We start from the raw sequence: 21367 nt of genomic DNA on the forward strand, positions 1-21367 counted from the left end.
ATGTCAGACATCCACTCAACCGCCTTCAGGTATGAAGCGGTTTGTACTGAGATGGGCATCGACGTGAACCCCTATGTTATATTGATGTTTGATAAAGAAAAAGAAGATGCTGTATTGTAAGTGCCTTTCTTCATCGTAACATACTGAATGAGATTTTGCATGTATGTAGCCATGCACCATAATATATGTCTTGGGAATGTGTTTGAATTATAAAGGTTGAAGTGAGTGACTGACTAATTCAGTATGATTATGGATTTTTCAGAATATTTCTACAAGTCATAACAATTGTGATTTAACAAGGAGTAAATTGGTATGCACAGTTTTACATGTATAACATTTCATATCTTGCAAGTCATGGCAGCTTTAAAGGGATACTCTGCCAAAGATACTAAATTTCTGGCTGTTTTGTACGTTTTGGGAACTCATTCTGATGACTTTTAGTACTATTGTTAGAATCAAATAGCCCTCCAGTGGTCATTTTGGATAGGCTAAATTAGTAGGAACAAGTGTGTATGCTGTTAAATTACAACTTTGTTACTTCTTTAGGCTTATCTTCTGTTGATTATATGATTTACACAAATATTCCGTTTTGTTTGACTAAGCAGACACGATCAGGGCCATGCTAACATTTGTACGTAACGCAATCTAGCTAGATCTATAAATAACTTTTGCAAATTACATATCATATGTGTGTTCAAGTGTTTAATTGAGGTGTACAATTTCCATAAGAACATAAGAAGATAATTTTGTACAGTTTTCTTCAAAAACATCCCATGAAATCCTAACTTGTATATTGGAATATCCCATTAACATAAATTAGGAAATGTACCGGGGTACGTTAGAAAAAATCTATATATAACATATATAATCAGGAAAACATGAGGAACCAAATTTAGTAGGCAATTACCTATATATAGATTTCTAGATATACATTTCTCAGTGCAGACTACACAGATGATGTAAGACACCTCATTCTTTCTATGTTTGTAAAATAATAATAATTGTTTTTGTAAAAATATCAAATATCTATTAGTAGCATGTTGAATTATTTAGTTAATTAAATTTCTAAAGTATCAAGTGGAGAAATCAGCCATTGTTTATTATGATTGATTACCTCAGGCTGAAATAGCATATAAATCTTCTAGTCGATCGAGGTAAACTAACAACACTTAATTTTATCATTGTGCACAGCAGATGTAACATCTTTTCTGTAAACTTGTAACAGAGCAGATAAGTACTCCTCCCCAGAATACATATCTCTATATTTTGTTGTTGTGTCCATATTTTAGATATTTATAGGCCTAATCCCAATACAATGATTATTGGAGGGGATATACTATATAAAGTATCACATGGCAGCATTCTGATAGCTCCATCCCTGGAGGAATTTTGATGAAACTTGACACACTAATAACAGATCATTACACTTTGTATATCTCCAGGAGTATGAATTATTTCAGGGTGAAAGGGTTAAAGTCAATCAAACTTCACACACTTCCACTGTATGTAAATGACCATTTTATCTTGGACAGGTTCAAAATTCAGGGTTTTAGGGTCAATCATACTATTTTCAGAAAATCCTTGTCTAGCAGCTTCATTTTTTGAGGGATTTTGGTCAAACTCAACACACTCATGATGACTTAAGTTCTGAGACAAGTTTGAGTTTCAGGGTTTTAGGGTCAAGGTCACCGTTGCTATTTCATTACTTTAGGGATTTTGATCAAATTTCAGACAATTAACCATCTTCTTTATTGCACTGAAGTGAAAGTGAAGCCATGAGATTGTTTATTGTTTGCAATGCCTTGTTAATTTCACTATATAATACATCAATCCAAATTTGTTTTCAGTATGATTTTCATGTAGAAGTGCATGGAGTTTAACGATATATATCACCAACTTATTTAGCAGTGTGTTGTTATGTGAATAATTTTATCAATTCACTTATGGTTGATTAACAATCACCTAAAAATCACCCTATTAAGAACCCTTCACGTTTTCAATACAAAACAGACTAAAGAAAAAAGGGTAAGTATTACCTGAATAGCTGTTATTTCACACTATTAAATAATAATAAAAAAAACCCAAAACAAACCTGGACCAAAAATATCATTTATACCGGTAATCAGTTTTAAATCTCAAGATTTATATACAAGATGGAGTCCACATCACTGTAGTGGAGTTTAAGAATTTTTCTTTCAAACCGTTTTGTAGTTTTTATCAGTTTTGTAATGAGATGGGGAAAGCACATGCTTTATTTATTTACAGGTAAATATTTTCTTGGTAAAATTTGGTCCAGGTTTAGATTTTGATTGTGTGGTTCTGTTATGTACCATACATAATATACATGACACATTTAGTGTTTTCCTTCTTAACACACCTTCTGTTAGAGTTTGTCATTCTTTTCCCTAACAGCATGTCACAAAAACTGCATGTCTTTATTACAGCTGACAGCTATTACAACCAATGCTGGTCGGAACACAAAGACTGGCTATGTTTTATTTTATTGTCATAACATTAGCTTTATATAATGTTACAAGTTTTCACACACAATGATTTATACTATAAAGCATTACTTATGAATGATATTAGCACTGCTTTTACTGTTCAGAATGATATATTTACTGCCTAATTATATATAACTTATATGTACCTGTAACTAATAAAGTCTTTAACGCTCTGCAGTATTTACGCTGCACGACACCCTCTGCTTAAACACCACCATTCCTATGTATACTGTGACACAAGCCTGATGGTAATATTCACACTAAAGCCTCCCTCTGATTATCTCAGCCCTTCTTAATCATGTGGCTGTGTTACACATATTCAGACTGAGATCTGTTATAACCTCCACAACCCATAGACTTACACCTTATGATTCCTGAGACCTAAAGTTACTTTGTTACCGACAGCCATACAGGAGACAAATAGTTGCTGATATATTGAGGAATAAATTTACAGCTACATATGTATAAATGAATGATAATGACATACCTTGGGGTACTGATGTTTGATTACTGTGAAGAAGACATGATCTATTTTATGTTTTCCATGAAAATACATCCATTGTTTATCAAGGTTTTGGCAAACCTGTGGAAATATGCTCCTTCAAAATAAAGATTAGCATTATGAAATTCTAAATCAGCTGATATTCTGTGTAGTGTACATCTGGGTATATATCTGTATCATCTTTCTCCCTCTACCACTACAATAAGTTTCCCTTACTGTCTGTACTGTAGTCCACGACCACTCTTCTTCTGTGAATGAATGCACCCTGAACACTACACTCTCATGATCTTGTGTCTTAATTGTTCGTAAAATCATTGCTCTGAGAATTTCTCAAAAAAATATGTAAAACACCAGTTTATTTGTAGTCTGTGTTAATCATAGGTCTTATACCTTTGACTTGTTAAACTAAGGTATTGTATGTTTGATAATTAATATCAGATAAGTTGATGGTTTTCATTACAGGTAGAGTATAATTTAATACATTTTACATTTTTTCACCTGTAACATGAATTTCACAATTTATTGGTATAAAGTTGATGTTTTTTGTTTTAATTAATATGAGGTATTTGTATCAATAGCTAACATGCAGTAAACAGTACACAGTATAGGGTCATATGTCATTGTTTGCTATCAATTCCAGAAACGTTTGATAACAATGTTTTGTAGTGAATCTGTGATTTTCTATTCTTTATTGAGCTTACAAATGATAAGGATGATATGTAAATTACAGTGAGTTTAAGGAATCAATGGACCTGTACCTGGCAGGCAACAACAAGCTCCTGACAGACAAACGTCTTGTGGATTCAGATGCTGAGGCACTGTATAAAACCTTGTGTAATAACACATATGTCCAAGGTCTGGATCTCCGCTACAACAACTTAACAAATGTGGGCGCCAAACACATTGCCAAACTGCTTGAGGTTTGTGATCTTACCAGAGTTTATGATAAGAAAATTGATCAACTGAGTTCCAAAATTATATATATTTAAACTTATGTGATGTGGTACAATGTATGTTAATTCATTAAGATAGTCTTGCAAGATTACCTTCATCATCTCGAACAATTCTTGTAAAAATAACTAAAAATCGTCAAATTCATTTCCATATGTGTTGCATAATACATGACGACTATGTTATTTAATTAAATAACCAGACAGAAGTGACATTTGTCAGACTGTAACTGCCATTGCTAGCATGACCATTATGATGTCATTATGATGGTGATTGAATGGATCACACTATGGATAAACAATTAAGTAATAATCCAGCTAAGGTGCAGGGAAGGTATATAATATACCCATAAAATTGTCTTGTTATTGTATTTATAGTTATATAAATGACAAAGCTATGCAGGAAAACAAATGTGATATTAATATTCTTAGATGAAAATTTACTTTTCCTCTGAGACTTCCCTTATTTTAAGATCACACTATAATGTCTTGAGTAATTGGAGTCATCAAGATTGGAAAAATGATGCTTAGGGCTCAAAAGAAAAACCGACAAAAATTTCTGAATAGAAAGTTAAGTTGTGAAGCTGAAGGGTAAATGATGACTTTATTCAATATTTTATGATGACAACTCAATTATCAGGCAAAATTTATATTATATACTAGTTTTTTAACTATCAAGATAACTATGTGACATTAGGTATAAAGGGTTTACAATAACTTACTGCCTTATCAAATTTATACAGTATTTGGATACCTGGTATACAATGGCAGCCAGGCTATTTATAAGATAGATACACAATTATTCTTTCACACTTTTTTATTCACATCTTTTTGCTTGTAGGAAACAGTAACACTGAAGTATTTGAACTTGATGTGTAATGACATTGAGGCAGAGGGAGCTGAAGCCATAGCCAAGGCCTTACATGTATGTAGACCTCTTGATATTCTATACTGCACTAATACCATTCTTATACTGCATAAATACTTCATTCCAGTTCCTGCATGATATAAAAATTTATTAACAAATTTAAGGAAATTGATTTTACTAATCAGTCAAAGATGTTATTTTGAAGAAAGAAAGAAAGAAAGAGAAAAAAAGAAAGAAAAAGAAAGAAAGAAAAAGACCACGAAACTATTTTAGAGCACTGCAATGCAAAGGGTTGATTTCTTCTCCTTTTAAGAAACAGAATCAATACTCAAAATATTATATAATATTCTTAACAGCAGTAAAGCTAATAGATATGTAACTGTTACTGTCAATGATTGAAAAAAATTAAATATATTGAAGAATAATTTTGATGTATAATCAAGTGTTAAAAGTGTTTTCTGAAGGAATCTAGCTCAGTGGATACAATGTTAAAAACATAAATGCTTGTTTTCAGAGAAATGAGAGTTTGCAAATGCTTAGATTAAATGGAAACAAGATTGGAAACAGAGGAGGGATGTGTTTTGCTCAGATGTTACAAGTGAATAAGACTTTGGAGGCCTTAGACCTGGGTGATACAGACTTGGTAAGCATTCACTAGTAGAGGCTCTAGACCAGGGTGGTACTGACTTGGTGTTAACAAGTAGAGGCTCTAGACCAGCATGATGCTGACTTGGGGTTAACTAGATGAGGCTCTAGAACAGATATATTCTACTGATATAGTGTTAACTAGTAGAGGCTCTAGACCAGCATGATACTGACTTGGGGTTAACTAGATGAGGCTCTAGAACAGATATATTCTACTGATATGGTGTTAACTAGAAGAGGCTCTAGACCAGCATGATACAGACTTGGCATTAACTAGTTGAGGCTCTAGACTACAGTAAAACTGATTGGATAAGTGTTGGCTAGGAGAAGCTCTCGACTGGGGTGATTCTGACAGGATGTTAAGTAGTAGAAGCTCCTGATTTGGGTGATATATGTCCTCTCTGATTTCTATACAGCATGTACCAACTCTTCAACTGATATTCATGTTTCAGACAATCGAGGCAGTCATTGCACTCCCAACAGTCCTCTACAGAAACAGCACACTCAAGGCCCTCAATGTAAACAGACCTCTCCTGTTCAGCTGTCAGGAGGAGACAACTGTTCACTTTGCCAAAATGCTCAAAGTAAGAAAACAGTTTGAAAAACATTGCATGGCTGTAAGGAATGTACATAGGATTATTTCTGTAAAGTTCTGTAAATCATTATAAAAGGGGGTTTAAATACAAAGTATCTTTATGTTAATTTTTTCCCCATTTGTCTGTAACATTTTTTTTTACTTCTTCAGGTGAATACATCTTTAGAAGAACTCCACCTACAGAAGTATGATATGAGGGACTTTGGAGTTACACGTTTAGCTGAAAATTTGATGGAAAATATGACATTCACCTACCTAAATCTCAGTTGGTGAGTCTATCATAATGAAAAAGTTGAGAGTGAATGAAAAAAAAAGTTCCATTTCAATCATAGTATGTTTTGTCTAAGTTTATAAAAATGACTTATTTTACTTGATCTAAATGGAAAAAAAAAGAAAGTCATTTTAATACTAACGTGCCCAGATTAACTTCTATGAGATTTATTTTTCATTCAATTCACAGCAATAGAATCACTCGAGATGGAACAAAAGAACTTGCCAAAGTTTTAAAGAACAACACATCAATCAAAGTTCTGGATCTCGGATTTAATAGATTGGAAGACGATGGTGCTCTTCACTTGGCTGAGGCGATCGCTACTTACAACACCACGCTAGAGACGTAAGTATTGTCAGCTTGACTGAGGCCATAGGTACCTACAACACCACACTAGAGACATAAGTATTGTCAGCTTGACTGTGGCCATAGGTACCTACAACACCACACTAGAGACATAAGTATTGTCAGCTTGACTGTGGCCATATGTACCAACAACACACTAGAGACGTAAGTATTGTCAACTTGACTGTGGCCTTATGTACCTACAACACCACACTAGAGACGTAAGTATTGTCAGCTTGACTGTGGCCATAGGTACCTACAACACCACACTAAAGACATAAGTATTGTCAGCTTGACTGGCCATAGGTACCTACAACACCACACTAGAGACGTAAGTATTGTCAGCTTGACTGTGGCCATAGGTACCTACAACACCACACTAGAGACGTAAGTATTGTCAGCTTGACTGTGGCCACGGGTACCTACAACACCACATTAGAGACATAAGTATTGTCACTTTGAATGAGGCCATATGTACTTGATGAGTGATATGCAAAAATGGCTTTAAAAATAAGATAAGAAATTGAAATTCTTATAACATCCTGCATGACAGTCGTTTTAAAACTAAACCATAAATTTTTTCCCTAATTCCTTGAAGCTTACAGTTTGCTGTTCCAATGTTTTGTGAGGGATAGTATCAATACATACAGATCGGGGGTTGGTTTCTATTTTAGACGTACCGTTCTGATTCCAGTGTAGCTTGTCTAAACTGAAACTTTATGGAAACCAATGGCAATTACACAAAAATGTATTATATTAACAGTGGGCAATTACACAAAAATGTATTATATCATCATGTGAAATATGTACTGGTGTCAAAATAATGATGAATTAATTGTGATCAGCACTGTCAGTGTAATGTATTGATAAAAATCTTACAGTTTAGTGGTGGCGAGCAACAATATTGGAAACAAGGGCCTGTGTGCCCTGGCTGATGCCATGAAGACCAACACTACCCTCTCAAGTATATTCATCTGGGGAAACACACTGGAAGAGCCTGCCTGTATTGTAAGTTGAAACTTCATTAGAGGATCACACGTACTCCTTAATTCCTATATTTATACAATATAGCAAAGTACAAACAAGTCTATCAAAGATTAAATGTTTATCATACTTTTTATGGCAAATTAGTTATCCATATTAGGCATGAAGTAGAGTTAAATTTAGTTAGCTCTACATCATTGTTTGAAGCTAAAAATTTGATGATTTTGTCATTTTCAGGCGTTTGCCAGTTTGCTGGAGACTGGACGACTTAAGCCCGAGAACACTGATGTGCAGGCCTATGTTGTAGATGGTGTGACAAAACTATGTGAACAGAGTAACCAAATCCGTCGCCATTATTACTGGGCCCCGAACTATGGCAGTGATGTACCCTCCTGGCAACCAAGGGGAAAGAATCCTCGCGGCTCTGATGTCGTCATCATGAAGAACCTAACAGTGTACTGATCTTCGCGAGTTGGATGTTGTCATCATGAAAATCCTGTACACAGATCCTCACAGCTCTGATATTGCCATCGTAAAAAACCGAAATATGTACGATATTGGTTGGGATAAAATGAAATTACTTTTTCCTGAAAATCCATTTATTGTTATTTCAGTGATTTTTAGAGTTAATAAACCAGAAAAATTGTGACATACTCGTGAAACTACACAATTTATGCACCCATTAAGATTTTAAAAATTATCAAAAATACTGGTCTTAATATATACAAAGAATGAAAATCAATTAATGATTTATCTAAACACCATAATTTTATGGAATCTTTCCACCTCCTAATGGAATACCATTGTTCTATGATTATGATTCAGGTGGCTATCTCGGTTTGTCAGTGGCAGACAATTGAGAAATGAAGATTTTAACAAAACTTTCAGTGTCAAATATATCCAAAATCATGAATATGATGTTTGTATGAGAACACTGCATGTTTTCTTGTGTTAAGCCAAGAACTATTCTGTGATATTTTCTCACAAGTGTGAGTGTTAATCTAGAAAACCTAATGGAAAATAAGACACACAATTTCAAAACAGATTTGATGTTTGTCTTAGTATATATGTTACTGTAAACACAACCATTTTATCATTAATGGCCCTTTTATCATATCTGTATTGAAAAGTGATTAGTTATCAGCATTTTGACATTTACTGAAGATGTTTTATTCTATATAATGGCTACTCCACGAGACCCAAAACAATAAAAGGAAAATATTTACAGCTGATTTTGTGTTTATTACTCTTTCAAGTCAGTGAGGTTATGGCATTGTTATACTGTTTCTCTTATTCACCCAGCATTCTTAAGCTATACAGATACACATTTTTTTATGATGGAAGCTTTCACGAAAACCAACTTTCATGGACAGAGGAAAAATGGATATAGTATAAGTGAAACTTATGTTGGTTCTGTGAAATTAAATCTGAAAGCATTGTCTGTTTTCTGCATTACAAAATTTTCTGTTGTTAATGATTCAATTGTGTTGCAAATTGAGCTGTTTTTGTCAACATTATCTGTATCTAAATCATCAAATGATTTGGTGGGTGATTGAAAACTAAACTTAAAATCTCCATCCGATTTGACAAAAGTAAACTTTTCAAGTCTTTCAGATACCACATCTTCTTCATTTTTGACAGAGTCATCCCCCTTTTCCTGAGAGTTATCTCCCATCGATGATGGTTGAGGTGTTATTTTTTCAAGCTGTTGATTGGTCAACATAGATGTGCCATCACTTGACTGGTTGTTGTACTGTTTACTGGCACTTTTCCTGTAGAACACAGATTTCTGACCATTGCTTTCCATCGTAGGTGTCATTTTCGATTTCTTCAATTCTGTTGAATCAAGAAAAGAAGATCAAAAGTTGTAAATGTATACTAAAGAAAAAATGCAAACACAAAGAACTATGTAAGTAGAATGTTGTAACCATATGCATTTTGGTTCTAAGAAAAACTTTAATTCTGACCCATGTGACCTGTGACTATTTCAGACCTATGTTTTGATACTATAAGTGAGATACCATGGGCATCCATCATCTTATTTGATCTTGAGAAATCTGAAGAAAGTTTATTCTATTTTGTTTTCTGAAGACTAAATAGTGATGGTTATTCCATTAAAATGAATTTTTTACATAAAAATAATGTAGGATTTCACCTCCAGTGCTTTTAATCTGTAATTATGTGGCATCAGTAGAAGTTAGGATCAATCCCTATGATACTCCTTCAGTTTTGTAATGTTTGCTGGACAGAATACTGTAACCTCTGTGAACTTGTCATCATTAGGAAAGCTGATTTGAATTATGTTTTGTTGATAGAAAAAAAATCCAATAATTCCTTCAGTATCCAAAATTATTTAACTGCTTTTGGAGAATAATGATGCAGCCCAAACCCCATCAATATGTATATAACACACTTCAGATACCAGGCTAAATTTAAGCATTGAAGCTGTAGATAATAGCCATTTTGTATCACAGACAAAGACGGGAAACTCTTACTGAAGTTAACACCATCAACATACTTGCTGCACTTTTCTTTTCTGCATTTAACATCTTCTGTCTGTAATCTCCAAAAGCATTCCTCATGACCTGTCTCTTTTTGATGACTGGAGCCTTGTCACTACACAAAATCTTGAGCATCTTCTGTGCCTCCCGAGCTACAATGGGACAAAAGTTATGGTGACGATTCAAATGTTTATCTCAAAGCTAATTAGTGATATCAAGCTTTGTTATATAAAATCTTCTATAAAAGTATATAGCTTTCATTTTTCTACACCCAAATTTGAAATTCATCTCCAAATGAGAACCATTTCTATATATAAACTTTACCAAGTTATCTGAATTATATATTTGTTTGGGGAAATGACCTCCAAATGTGTAGGTGAAAAGAGAGTGTGTTACCACTGCACACTTAACTGTAGTTATCTGTCAATAGATTCATGTTTGGTACTAAGCCCATATATGTTGTTTATTGTGTTATGGAAACTTGAATTTCCAGTACAGTAGAATGTGACATTTAATTAACAACAAGTCTACTAAAAAAAAATCAATTTTAGAGCATCATTACTTTATGACTTTAGAAAATTAGATTAAGTGCATAATGATGATTTGCAGCATGGTAAGATGTGTACATTTACTGTATTAAAATGGCTTTTGCAAAGACCACTGAAAGGCAGTATACAGAAAAAATATAAATGTACAAAGATAACATCTTACCTTGTTTGGAGTCTGGGTTTTGTGTTTCTAATCCAAGATGTAGTTGTTCAACACACCAGTGTAATTCTCTGATGAACTGATCTTCTGTTGCCTAGAAATTAAACAAAGCTTCTTCAGAATAATCCCAGATGTGGCATACTCAAATTACAATGTATTTAGTTCTGTTAACAAACACATGAACATTAACATTCAAAGTATTGATTAGTAAGTAGAAGTCATTGGAAGGTTTGAACAAACCTGACCTTTTGACCCAGAATAATTTCTTCTCCAAACTTTTTATTCAACATCGTCACAAGAACATTATGAAGCAAATATCAAGGTCTTTTGCTTAATCTGAATGATGTTGCTTGAAGGTTTTAACAAATCTCACCCCTGTGACCATGAATATGGACCATGAATGTGACACTGTACACATTTTCTTTATCACATGAACCTTAAAGTAAAATATCATGACTCTAAGCCTTTTAAGGTTTTACCAGTTTTGAACCCTGTGACCTTGAACATGGATCTAGGTCCTTTCTTTCTACACATTTCTTGGGCTTAATCTCGAAAATCTTTGAGCCAAATATAATTCTAGGAATTTAGTTTATCTGAAATGTAATTTCTTTTGAAGGTTTCGAAAATAACTGCTGTGAACTTTAATATGGGTCAATGTCATTCCTATTTATAAACTTTGTCAGGCTCACCACATCATATAGTTGCTTGGCTTTTTGGGACAGGTGAGTTAAATTAAGCACATGGTATGATGTTTTGTATGCCTGTCACACTCCAAACAATTACAGGTTAGAACTTTGTGTGACATAATACTCAAAAATTACACTGAGAACTTTATATAACACTAGTCTCAATAAATATCACCAAAATACGTTAATTCTAAACGCCAAACACAATGCTTATTTTTTCAATAATTTTAGTTCACATTATTTGCGGATTCCGGATTCGGCGACCCTTTACGGTTTCATATTTAGAAATGTGCTTCCTCTCCAACATGTAATGTAACTTTGTCCACGCCCGCAACTGAAGTATGGATTTTGAAATCAGCCCGTTAACCTATGCAAACAACGAGTGAGTACAAAACTAAAACTAAACTTAAAGAAATGAAAAGACAATAGTTACGTTTGAAATTTCTTTATCGGTAGACAAAGGAAAAGATGCAACGTGGCCTACTTTCACTTTGTCAATGACCGGCATCTGCCTCAGCATATATTAACATGCAGTACAATGCTGTATGCAGTGTAGTGCAGTACTGAAAACGTAAACATTATAACTCACTTTTGATCAAGTTTCTTCAATGCCATATTGTGATCAGGTTGTACGTGTATGAGGAGACGTCTAGACAACGTATAACGGTATAACTATAGGTACATAAAAGGTTAGGAACATCGTTAGGTTTGAGATGATGCACTGGAACTTCAATATACCCGTTTTACATGGAAGCATTGTATATACAGATAATTTATGCAATATGTAATAAGAAGGAGTAATGAAAAACACCCTGCCACTGCTGGGGTTTGAACTAGTGATCCTTCTGTCTCTAGCCGCTTGACTAAAGGGAAATTCCTAGTTAGGCAACCTGTACTCTCAACTTCTATACTACTCCCTCCTTCACAAAGTCTTCCACCCTGAAGACAACAACCCAGGTTCAATATCCAAGGAAGCATCTCAATCTCCTTTAGCTTCTTTCCTTGGAGAAATTTTTAATAGGAAGGAGTAATGAAAAACACCCTGCCATCACTAGTGTTCAAACTAGCGGCCCTTCGATCCCAAGCCAGACACTCTACCGCTTGACTAAAATTCCCATTAGCCAAGGCAACCTGTACTTTCACTTCTACAAATGTAACCACCTTCTACAAATGTTGAAGACAATGTCATATAGTGAGAGCTAGAAATGGAACAGAAGATACAAATAATTTTTGGACTTGGCTAAATTTGGAAGATGCAAGTGAAGTAATAGATGAAGTGTCTGGAGGAGAATTGTCCAATCAGACATTGTGTGTAAGCAAGGTTGTTAGTCACATCTCTTTCCTCCTGTTTCAAAGTAAACATCACATTCTTGATCATGACACTAACACTAGAGGTCTGTCTTCATATTTTGGTCAGAAACCTGGTGCTCAACACTGCATCATTTCATGTTAATACCAGCTTTTGTGTGCAGGGTCTCAGACTGAACTGGCATACTTAATAGTCTAATTAGAATTCTATACACACATATTCTAGTATGCCTGTGTGCCTCAAAAAGATATTTTCATTACCTATGATTAGCATATTAGAAATTAATCAAAACATTTTCCAAACTTAGACCTCGCCCAGAAGACAAAGTAGTGATCAGGCTGTTTGAAGAAGTATGGAGCTGGAGATTAAAGACAAGCCCAGAGTTTGCCTCTTATTGTGGAGTCCATGTTGACGATGACAAATTAGATGATATTGGACTGGAGTCATTCAAAGAATGGAAGGTATTTGTAACTTTCCATTCCATGTTCCTTCAGTTGTTGCTGCAGTTGTCTGTGGTAAAACCACCACAAAGGAAATGTTTTTGTCTTTTTTCCCCCGATTCTGGTAAGATGGAAATCTATCTAACTGTGGTAATTAGCAAAACTGGAGTCAATGACAGTTAAAGGTACTGAGCATCTATCTAGAATTCAGATTTCCCAGCCTGGTTGTCCCATCTTATTTCTCTGTATAATTATTCTATTGAAACCAACTAGACAAGTGCAGGATGATTTTAATCTTTTTCTTTTTTTTTGTGTTACTAGAAACTGCATGAAAATATATCCAATCTGTTAGGTGTAAATTTGTGACCTCATGAACAATCAATTTGTTCTTACTGAAAATATCCAAATGTTTTTCAATTAAATGAAAATGTTTTAACTGTTTGTCTGGAAAAAGAAGAATTTTAGAGATAAATAAGCCAGAAGTTAATGGTATAGTGTCCATGTAGCTGTTTCTTAATTAAACAAACTATTATTTCAAAAGCAACACATATTATTTTGACTCCTTTGGTGAAGGCACCTTAAGCCAGACCTCTAAAACAACATCTCAAAATAACTGCACATTGGTTCATCTTGTTGATAAAACTTTCGGTCATCCACGTCAAATTATTGTACTCAACTTGGGTAAATATGTCTTCTACTGATTTTTTAAAAATCACATCAGAGTTAATCATGGTGGTTTGTCTCCAACAGACAACAGTTGAAGAGTTCCTTGAGAGATGCAAGGAGATAAACACTGAAACTATTAGTGAAGCAGCTAAACTGGACCTGGCATTGCTTCAGGAGGAATTCAACACCTTCCTATCAGCCTGCAAATTTAAAGGGTAACTGTCATAAGGAATAATAAAAAATTTCCACAAGGTACCTCAGAGATTTATATTTTTGTCTTACAATTTCATAGGAATCAATGATAAGGGCAATTTTTATTAATTAAACTTTTCTTCTTTTGTAAGAAATGTCATAAAACATTAAAAATAACTGGTGTTTTATATTTGTTTGTGAACTTATCTAGGTGGTGTTTCCCTATCACATTCCAAGATGGAGTTCACAATGATATACATCTGCTATTGAGCTTTTCGAAATTTGAGAAAGAATCTGACTACAAAGTCTACATAGAACGTCTGAAGTGTTACCCAAGACAGGTGAGTTAATTGTTAGCACATAGTGTAATCTTGCAATATAAATTTTTAAAGACAAATGACCTCTGTACTACATGTAACTGCCGTATCCAAATGACCTCAGTAGTCATTGACCTTTCCTTAATGACCTGTATACTATTTTATATAAACCTTTTTATATCATGATCTTTTGCACTATGTTTCAAGCGATTGTGATATTAAATGAAATATTGTAAACTTTTAAAATATGGGAATGTAGCAATCTTGTTTGCTATCATTCCACTCATTGGGAATTTATTCAATTAGTTTTACATTTTGACAAACAACAAAACAATTACATAGGGTTACTTGTAAGCAAGTTTTCAACATCTTATATAAAAAGGTTATATATCAATATGTAATAGAATTATCATGATGATATCTGTAATGCTGTGTTTTCACTGATTAATCATTGTGATTTGATATTTCAGATTTCCCAGGTCAGAGAGATGTGTGAAGAGGGAATAAAGACAGGTTATGTCAATCACATGGTGTCAATGGTAACTATTATTTGATTATCTGACACAAAACAACAACTTATGGCAAGCTCACTGAACACCGACACAAGCTCACTTAACACTAACAAATGCCTGATATATGGTTTTTCTAGCTCAATAAATATAGACACAAAGTCTGGTGTAAATTTGCCTAGCTCATTAAATACTAACAAAGTACATTCTTTATGATGTAAGCTTGTCTCTAAGTTTGAGTGTCTTATTTAAGGTTGCAATTGTTCATTAAAAGTGGACACAATGTGTTAGCTTGTCTAGCTCACTACACAATGACTTTGTCTAATGCAAGTTTCTGTAGCTCACTAAACACGGTCATGTAAATTTGTCCAGCTACCTTAACACTGAGAGAGTCTGGTGTAAGTTTGCTTAGGTCACTACATAATGACAATATTGGTATTAATTTGTACAAGTCTCTAAACAAAAACAATGTCTAGTATTAATTTGCTTGTGTCACTAAACAATGAAATGTCTTGTGTTAGTTTAGGTCTTTTAATACTTACAAGTCCAACATCATTTTACAAGTAACTGGTTCACGACACACTACATACGGAGTGAGTTCTGTTACATTAATTTGATGTTATAATGTCTGAGACCACCAGTTTGTAGGGTTGTCTACATTAAATGATATAACCGTCAACTGACAAGATTAGAATTTTTTAACAAAGATAAGAATATTCAGATTTGATTGTTTTTTCCAGAGAGAAGTGCCTGACCAGATAAATTCCCTAACCAACAATGGAAAGTTGGATCCTAAAACATCACCCTTCTTGTCACCATTTAGAAAGGAAGTGGATGGTATTTCCCCCGAGGAAATGTAAGAACAAACACAAAGCACATAATATACCAGATAGCTGATCAATCTCCAGTGAAAAGTCAGAAACAATCATTTCTTCATATTCCAGATCATGCTAAAAACATAACCTAAAAAGTTTTTGATAAAATTGAAAAACAGTCATCAGTTTAGAGAATATAATGAATGTACTAATTAAACATTTCAGGACTGAGCTGGAGAAGGAAGCAATCACTGTACTAGAGGATAGTGTTCTGCCTGCTTTTACTGACCTACGCGACTACTTAACATCTGTAAGTACTCTGTACCTACAGGTATACACGAGGAGGACGACACCCTCTCAGATATAGTTCTTATTTCTGTACCGTACGTATATGTCAGGAGGAGAAGACCCCATATCAGGGTCAGATACATTTCCGATTTAAGTACTAAAAGGTATATATCAAGAGGTCGAGACTTTGTATCAAGGTCAGATATTTCAGTACCTGCAGTACATGTATATATGAGAAGAATGAGACCCTATGTTGAAGATTGATACATTTCCTATTTCAATACTTACAGATCTATAAGACAAAGATAAGACCCCCTCAGATATATTTCCTATTTCTATAATACAAGTATGTATAAGTAGGACAAGGCCCTTTCAGATATATTTCCTGTTTCTGTAATACAAGTATGTATAAGTAGGACAAGGCCCTTTCAGATATATTTCCTATTTCTGTAATACAGGTATATATGAAGAGGACAAGGCCCTCTCAGATATATTTCCTGTTTCTGTAATACAAGTATGTATAAGTAGGACAAGGCCCTTTCAGATATATTTCCTATTTCTGTAATACAGGTATATATGAGGAGGACGAGGCCCTCTATTGGGTGTTGTACTCTCCCGAACGGTCAAAGATATTACCAACAGTGTCTAAAGTTCCACACATCAACAGATCTTACACCACAGGAGGTTCACAATCTTGGTCTACAGGAGGTTGATAGAATTTCAAAAGCCATGCAGAAAATCTCAATGGAAGAAGGGTTTGGTTCAAATGTTCAGCGCTTCATAAGACATATTAAAAACAGCAAGGAGTTCTTCTACGAAACTGAGGTAATTTCTGCTTTGCTGATAATTATCTTTCTAAACATTCTGAAATAAAATGTGTTAACCGAAGTTATTTATATTTTGTAATGTAATCAGACTTTGTCAAATTTGATTTACTTGTGCTGCATTTATTGTTTTGCTGTTATAAAGAGACACAACCTAAATTGCACCCATTACTCTACAAACCCATTTATTCTTGTAGAATTTTTTTTTTTAAAGTCTAGAACATCATTTTTAAAAATTTTGGTGAGTCCCATTACTAGTGGTTTCTTACAGTTTGATTGAGTCTCACAGGAAAAGCACGAGTCCAGGACTTGGATATATGGACACCAAAAATCATCGAGATAATATATAGTATTAATGGTAGTCATCAAACCAGATTAAAAACCAAATGATCAATTAATAAAGGGCTACATTCCAAATCCAATGTTTTAGAATGCACAAAGACAAAATGTATTGTAGATCTGTCATTTGAATGGACTTCCTTTAAATTCAGTAAATTTGATATATTGTTGTGGATTTCTTGATTGATGATAGTTAAAATTGTGGTTTATAATAGGAATTCTCTTAATTCCAGGAAGAAATTTTATCAGGAATTAAAGACATCTGTACGAATAGAATCCGACCTAAACTCTCAAAGATGTTCAAGACTATCCCAGATGTAGATATGACGTAAGTAAAATTTAACCACACATATTAAACAGGTTTTTACAATATGTTGCCTCAATAGGATTCCAATGTCATCAATTTTTAGTAAATAAGATAATGATACCAAGCTAAGGTAATCATTAAAAGTACACATTACAAATTCATCAAAGAGGATTACTACAGGCTATAACAATTTATCAATATATCTACTTAATGCAGGAATTGTTACACTTCATAGACTGAAGTGTTAATTTACTCCTCTACCACAATCTGTGTCGGTACATATATTGTTGCTCTTGACCATCATTCTATCTTTATTTTCTGTCTGCTTATTTGATCTTTAACAGAGAGAGATATTTTAATTTATTTAATTTAATTTAATTTAAAAATAATAATAAAACTCTAATTTGGTATGTAACTGTATAATGAAAAGGCCAAAGTCATATTTGTTAATGGTCCTTTTTATCATTTCCATGGTGAAGTATCAATGTATGATGATTTGCAGAAGTTTTCAAATGTGACCTTTGACCTTTTGATTATAATGAATGCTCTTTTTCTTAAGATTCTGAAGATAGATCTGGAATTTCATATACAAATTTTTATCATACATTCTACTAGCTTAATTTGAGTTATACCATACCTATAGCAGATTCTATATTTAGGGTATCTGACCCAAATGGTCATTATCACCACTACACAAACTGTATTTACATACAATTTCATATATTGGTTATAATAAACAGATGAGACTGGTGGAGTAAAACAACTTATCTATATCAACTTATCTATATCAACACTTCTACACTCATTGCTAATGGCAGTTGCATGTGTAATGTTATCTGGCTATTTCAAAAGTTATGGCTCTTGAATTTAGAAAATTCCAAGAAAGTATGCCCATTCTTGGCGATTAATTAACTTTGGATGTCGGATTTGATCAAACAATACTGCACATTCTGTAAAGTTACGAGCATGTATATTGATAGTCATTATACTAAAAAGCTCTGTACTTAATGTTGAGCCAGTGGGGCCATTTGGGACTCCGGTATTTGAGTTCTAGACCCATGATTTTCCTGTTGGGACTTTTTGAGAACCCCCTTATACCACTTAGTAATGGGACTCCTCAAAATTTTGAAAAAAGGGTTTCGAATAGTATGAAAAAATCCTATGAAAATTACCTCTGCTGAGGCATTTTTGTTTTATAAATACTGTATAGAGTTCTTGTATTATGAATGTGTATATTTTATATATATATTTTGATCAGGATTAAAGCATCGCCTGCCTCTATGAGCTCAGCACCTGCAGCATATTACATGGCAGGCACAATGGATGGATCTAGACCCGGAATTTACTATGTGAACACTTCTCATACCACAGACATGTAAGTGTATATCAAATACAGTTTCAGGTGTTAATGATGTTTATCTGATACAGGTAAATGAAATATATCTGATGTTTACCTATCTTTATCCTCGACACCCCAGGAATTACAATCACTTTTGCTCCCTTATCACAGACTCCTACGCTCCATACGATTTCAAAACCAGTACATCATACTGTTATGTGAACTTGATATTCATTTGATGAACATCAAAGAATAAAACTAGTATTCTCATCGTATCCTTGAGGTGTCTCACTTGGAACCTTCAGTTTTGCCATGAAATGTTCCTGAGATTCAGATAGTGAGTGTAACCCATGGGGTATTTGAGGATGACCCGTTCTGGGAACATCAGGTAAACTAGGTGTCAAATGGTTGCTGAACATGTTTAGTTGAAAAGGTGCAGGTAAGTATTTAGTACCTAATTTGGAAATTAACCATAGAAATATTATTGTTACCTATCAGAGAAAAAAAAAGAAATGTTAAACATATATGAGGCATTTTAGAAAATTAAACGAATGCTTCCCAGTTTTAAAAATGCGTTGTTCTTTTTTTGATGCATCATGATAAACATGTAATATTTTTGTTCACTTTCAGACCAATGTATGAGTTGATGGCCTTAAGTCTCCATGAAGGTGAGCCAGGTCACCACCTACAGGTAAGGATGATATTATGGTAATTCAGTTTGGTTATCATTCTCAAGGTACAGTTGTCAAATATTTGATTGTGTTTTTTTTAATGTGTTAACTAGTTCTGCCAGTACTTTTTTAATTACAACAGTACAAGTTGAAAATAATTTTAATAATAATCATATATAAATCAATTAATATATAAAAAAAATATTTCTAAGTGTTTGAATGAAATTGGGAGATTATAATTTCAAATGTCCTTAGTCTCAACATTTGTTAAACAATTTGGTATCATGTTTCTAAATAATGTTATACAGATTAGTATTATGTGTTGGGGCCTCATGTTTAGGGAATCAGTTTCTGTATAAAATTTTACAGATTAATACTATGTATTGGGGCCTCATGTTTGAGGAATCTGTTTCTATATAAAGTTTTACAGATTAATACTATGTATTGGGGCCTCATGTTTAGGGAATCAGTTTCTGTATAAAATTTTACAGATTAATACTATGTATTGGGGCCTCATGTTTGAGGAATCTGTTTCTATATAATGTTATACAGATTAGTATTATGTGTTGGGACCTCATGTTTGAGGAATCTGTTTCTATATAAAGTTTTACAGATTAATACTATGTATTGGGGCCTCATGTTTAGGGAATCAGTTTCTGTATAAAGTTTTACAGATTAATACTATGTATTGGGGCCTCATGTTTAGGGAATCAGTTTCTGTATAAAATTTTACAGATTAATACTATGTATTGGGGCCTCATGTTTGAGGAATCAGTTTCCATATAATGTTATACAGATAAGTATTATGTATGGGGACCTCATTTTCTGTATATTGTTATACAGTTTAGTGTTATGTATGGGGAACTCATTTTCTGTATATTGTTACACAGTTTAGTGTTATGTATGAAATCTTTTGCCTTACAGAGTATGTATGCCATACAGCAGAAGGGAGTACCAATATTTCGCCAATACATTGAGGATATGAAATATTCCAGAGCCCCCACTAGATTCTCCTTACAGACAGCTTACATTGAGGTTAGTAGTCTATAGAAATCTTTGTCTCCACTGAGGCCATTGGTAGTACATTTTAGTTGCGAGTTTGGCGGTTAAACGAGGGTGTTTAATAGGGGGGAAATCTGTTCCATGAACAAACATGGCGATAGGCGAGGGTGGCGGTTTAACGGATGGCGATAGATCGAGGTTTTACTGTATATAAATATTAAGTTCAGAAAGTGAGGTCAATTCTAGAAAAATTGTACTTCTGTCTCCATCATCTTATATCTTTGGTATAATATCCCTCTTTCCGTCAATAACTTTTCCAGATATCCATTTTCCAGTCACAACTGTTGTCAATTCTAGAAAAATTGTACTTCTGTCTCCATCATCTTATATCTTTGGTATAATATCCCTCTTTCCGTCAATAACTTTTCCAGATATCCATTTTCCAGTCACAACTCTTCCAAGTTTCCCACTATCCAATCACAACTCTTCCAAGTTTCCCACTATCCAATCACAACTATCCCTGGTGTCCCATTATTCAGTCACAACTGCTCCAGTGACCCAACTATCCACTCAGGATGATTCCAGGGCTTCTATTACCCAGTCACAACTATTACATCCTGCTATCCAGCCCTAACTATAACAGCCATATAACATCCTTACCAACTAAGTTGGTTTTCCTCCGATGGTTAGACCCCTTACACTCTTCCAGTGGGAGATTCATGTTGAAATAACTTGTCTCACAGTCACTTTGAAAAAAATATGATAATTATCGCTTATATAATTGACTGAA

At 33.9% G+C, this 21367-nt stretch overlaps 3 protein-coding genes across 3 annotated transcripts in view; 2 read left to right on the top strand and 1 right to left on the bottom strand.

Moving 5' to 3' along the window:
- Positions 1 to 8889, top strand: LOC132553526 (leucine-rich repeat-containing protein 34-like). The gene is made up of 9 exons (XM_060217774.1): positions 1 to 116; positions 3737 to 3926; positions 4798 to 4881; positions 5339 to 5467; positions 5922 to 6053; positions 6215 to 6333; positions 6525 to 6680; positions 7562 to 7688; positions 7902 to 8889. The coding sequence occupies exons 1-9, from the start codon at positions 1 to 3 to the stop codon at positions 8124 to 8126; spliced, it is 1278 nt and encodes a 425-aa protein (XP_060073757.1). The 3' UTR covers positions 8127 to 8889.
- LOC132553527 (UPF0488 protein C8orf33 homolog) overlaps positions 8886 to 21367 on the bottom strand; it is a 20064-nt gene continuing 7582 nt past the window's right edge. Inside the window, exons 3-5 of the mRNA XM_060217775.1 lie at positions 10877 to 10967; positions 10183 to 10317; positions 8886 to 9500 (exon numbers count right to left, since the gene is read on the bottom strand). Of these exons, the coding sequence (XP_060073758.1) occupies positions 9067 to 9500; positions 10183 to 10317; positions 10877 to 10967 (660 nt within the window). The 3' untranslated portion in view covers positions 8886 to 9066. The remainder of the gene's footprint in view (positions 9501 to 10182; positions 10318 to 10876; positions 10968 to 21367) is intronic.
- The window catches only part of LOC132553525 (uncharacterized), a 13385-nt gene continuing 3870 nt past the window's right edge, over positions 11853 to 21367 (top strand). The window contains exons 1-12 of the mRNA XM_060217773.1: positions 11853 to 11941; positions 13176 to 13329; positions 14059 to 14189; positions 14378 to 14507; positions 14954 to 15022; positions 15733 to 15848; positions 16033 to 16117; positions 16666 to 16920; positions 17492 to 17586; positions 18824 to 18940; positions 19535 to 19595; positions 20500 to 20610. Coding sequence (XP_060073756.1) covers positions 11901 to 11941; positions 13176 to 13329; positions 14059 to 14189; positions 14378 to 14507; positions 14954 to 15022; positions 15733 to 15848; positions 16033 to 16117; positions 16666 to 16920; positions 17492 to 17586; positions 18824 to 18940; positions 19535 to 19595; positions 20500 to 20610 — 1365 coding nt within the window. The 5' untranslated portion in view covers positions 11853 to 11900. The remainder of the gene's footprint in view (positions 11942 to 13175; positions 13330 to 14058; positions 14190 to 14377; positions 14508 to 14953; positions 15023 to 15732; positions 15849 to 16032; positions 16118 to 16665; positions 16921 to 17491; positions 17587 to 18823; positions 18941 to 19534; positions 19596 to 20499; positions 20611 to 21367) is intronic.

The sequence above is a fragment of the Ylistrum balloti genome, unplaced genomic scaffold, assembly GCF_031769215.1.
Source record: "Ylistrum balloti isolate Yb309-2 unplaced genomic scaffold, AGI_CSIRO_Ybal_v1 Utg370332, whole genome shotgun sequence".
Lineage (NCBI taxonomy): Eukaryota > Metazoa > Mollusca > Bivalvia > Pectinida > Pectinidae > Ylistrum > Ylistrum balloti.

Coding starts and splice junctions, on each gene's coding strand:
- LOC132553526 (XM_060217774.1), top strand. CDS start 1: ATGTCAGACATCCACTCAACCGCCTTCAGGTATGAAGCGGTTTGTACT. Junction 3,927..4,797: donor ACATTGCCAAACTGCTTGAG/GTTTGTGATCTT, acceptor TTTTGCTTGTAG/GAAACAGTAACACTGAAGTA. Junction 6,681..7,561: donor TACAACACCACGCTAGAGAC/GTAAGTATTGTC, acceptor AAAATCTTACAG/TTTAGTGGTGGCGAGCAACA.